The sequence below is a fragment of the Pteropus vampyrus genome, unplaced genomic scaffold, assembly GCF_000151845.1.
Source record: "Pteropus vampyrus isolate Shadow unplaced genomic scaffold, Pvam_2.0 Scaffold412, whole genome shotgun sequence".
In the NCBI taxonomy this organism is placed as follows: Eukaryota; Metazoa; Chordata; class Mammalia; order Chiroptera; family Pteropodidae; genus Pteropus; species Pteropus vampyrus.
This window is the reverse complement of record NW_011889193.1, coordinates 480,075-481,999: the sequence shown is the minus strand read 5'-3', so window position 1 is coordinate 481,999 and position 1,925 is coordinate 480,075. Positions and strand designations below refer to the sequence as shown.

Here is a 1,925-nt window from a genome sequence, read left to right as displayed (position 1 = left end):
TCTGTCACGGAGCCGGCCTGTGCTCCGAGCGGGGGGCACCCACGCTCAGCAGGTCGAGCCCGGCGGCAGGGAGCCTGACTCCCCTCGGACAGCTCCGTGCTCCCTGCCTGCCTGCTCCTGCCGCCTCCCGTTGCTGCGTGGCACATGGGGCTCAGCAGCACAGCTCCGCCGTCTTTTTGAATCGGGGGATGTCTGCTCTCCCCGCTCCAGACGTGGGGGACGGGACCCCAGAGCTGGCGGGAAGCGCGTGGTGGACGCCCCGAGCTTGGGCGTGGGGAGCGGAGGGCTGGACCAGCTCTGCCCCTCGTCACAGCCGCCCCTCCGGTGGCCCGAGCCTCCTTGGTGTAACCCATCTGCCTGGTCACCCAGGCAGACACGTGATCACCCCTGATTCCTGCTGTCCCCCGAGCCCGCTCGTCACCAAGGCCTGTTGATTCCGCCCCAACGCGTGGGTGGTTCCGGGCCCCGCCTCCCTGCCCGGACCATCCATGTCACTCTCGGGTAACCTGGGTCTGAGTGGCCACCACTGTGTCCTGTCGGTCCTTGCAGCCTCCAGTGGGACCCCTCATCCCACCCTCCACGGAGCCCCCCGAGTGATGAGTGTCACACTCTCTTTACCTTCTTAAAACTGACCGGAGGCCCCAGAGAGCCTGGTGGACCGGGCCGTGCCGGCCTTCGCTGCATCGGGAAGGGCAGCCGGGCCACTGCCAAAGCACAAGACAGGACGGGCCCCGCTGTCCGGCAGTGGCCGACGTCCCTGTCCCACAGCTTCCCGACCCCCCACGGGGCACTTTTGAAAGAATGAGCTTGGAAGAGGCACGTGAGGTCTCGGTGGTTTTGGTGTCGTGGGCCCTGGCAGCGTCTGTGGTCCCCGGGTGCTGCCTGAGGCTGCCACACGTGCAGGACTCCCTGCCCCCTCGAAGGAGCTGGCCACGTCACGCCCGCGTCCCCGGAACTGTGCGTGTGTAGCAGGGCGACCTGTGCGCCCCAGGACCCTGCCACAGCCGGGCATCGGTGCCCCGTGCTCTGAACCTCGGCTGCTTGGTGGCCTCGCCGCTCAGAGCTCCACCAAGAGCCCGGAGGCCAGAGGGACAGCTGAGAGCCACCCGGGCCACTGCCGCTGATGACCGGGCGCTGCCGGTCCCGCCCCCCGCGTCGGGGCTCCGTGTCCACCATCCAGCGAGGGGCTTCTTTCCCCGCTCTTTGCTCTTCAAGCTCATTGGAAGACGGACCGTTCCGGACAGAGGGTCAGCTGACAGCCTCGCATCGGAGAAGATGGAGCTGGCCGCCTGGACACAGCCTCGGTCAGCGCCGGGACCGGCAGCGAGACTCGGGCCGTTGACGCCTCCTGCCTCCGCTGTGGGCGGGGGCTGTTTCACCTGTGCTCCCAGCACCCCATCTGAGAAACGGGGTGCTAATCGTGCTGCCACAGAGGGTCACGGAGGGACTGGAGTGGCCGGAGTGAGGGCAGGGCCGTGGCCGGCCGCTCCCCAGGCCTCAGTGAGAGGCTCCTCATGCCGGAAGGACTAACGCGGGGAACCAAGGCCAGGGGGGAAGCTGCGCACTTGCCGAGAAGGTTCGGGGCTTGAAAGACGGCAGGTTCTTAGCTGCCAAGGCCCCGTGGTCGTGGGGGCCGAGACGTCACGGGCTCCGTTTCGCCCACGTCGCGGCTCGTGTCCGTGCGGGTGTGGGGACAGCGACAGGCTCTGCGCTGGGGTGCAGGCCGCCTGCTGGACCAGAAGGGCGTGGCCAAGGTCCCTCCAAGAGCGTGCCAGGAAATCCCTTCAGGAGAAAAGTCGAGGATGAAGTTTTAGCAGATTCTTAAAATCTAACATAGCTTGTCTCTTAGGACCAAATTTGTAAAATCATTCTGAACCTTCAAAACACGGAGGCGACGTCACGTGGGCTCGGCCAGCTGAGGCCTT

At 66.5% G+C, this 1,925-nt stretch overlaps 1 protein-coding gene across 1 annotated transcript in view; it reads left to right on the top strand.

Annotated features, from left to right (window-relative positions):
- GALNT2 (polypeptide N-acetylgalactosaminyltransferase 2) overlaps positions 1-1,925 on the top strand; it is a 23,401-nt gene that overhangs the window by 16,044 nt on the left and 5,432 nt on the right. The window contains exon 8 of the mRNA XM_023523788.1: positions 1-431. Coding sequence (XP_023379556.1) covers positions 1-431 — 431 coding nt within the window. The remainder of the gene's footprint in view (positions 432-1,925) is intronic.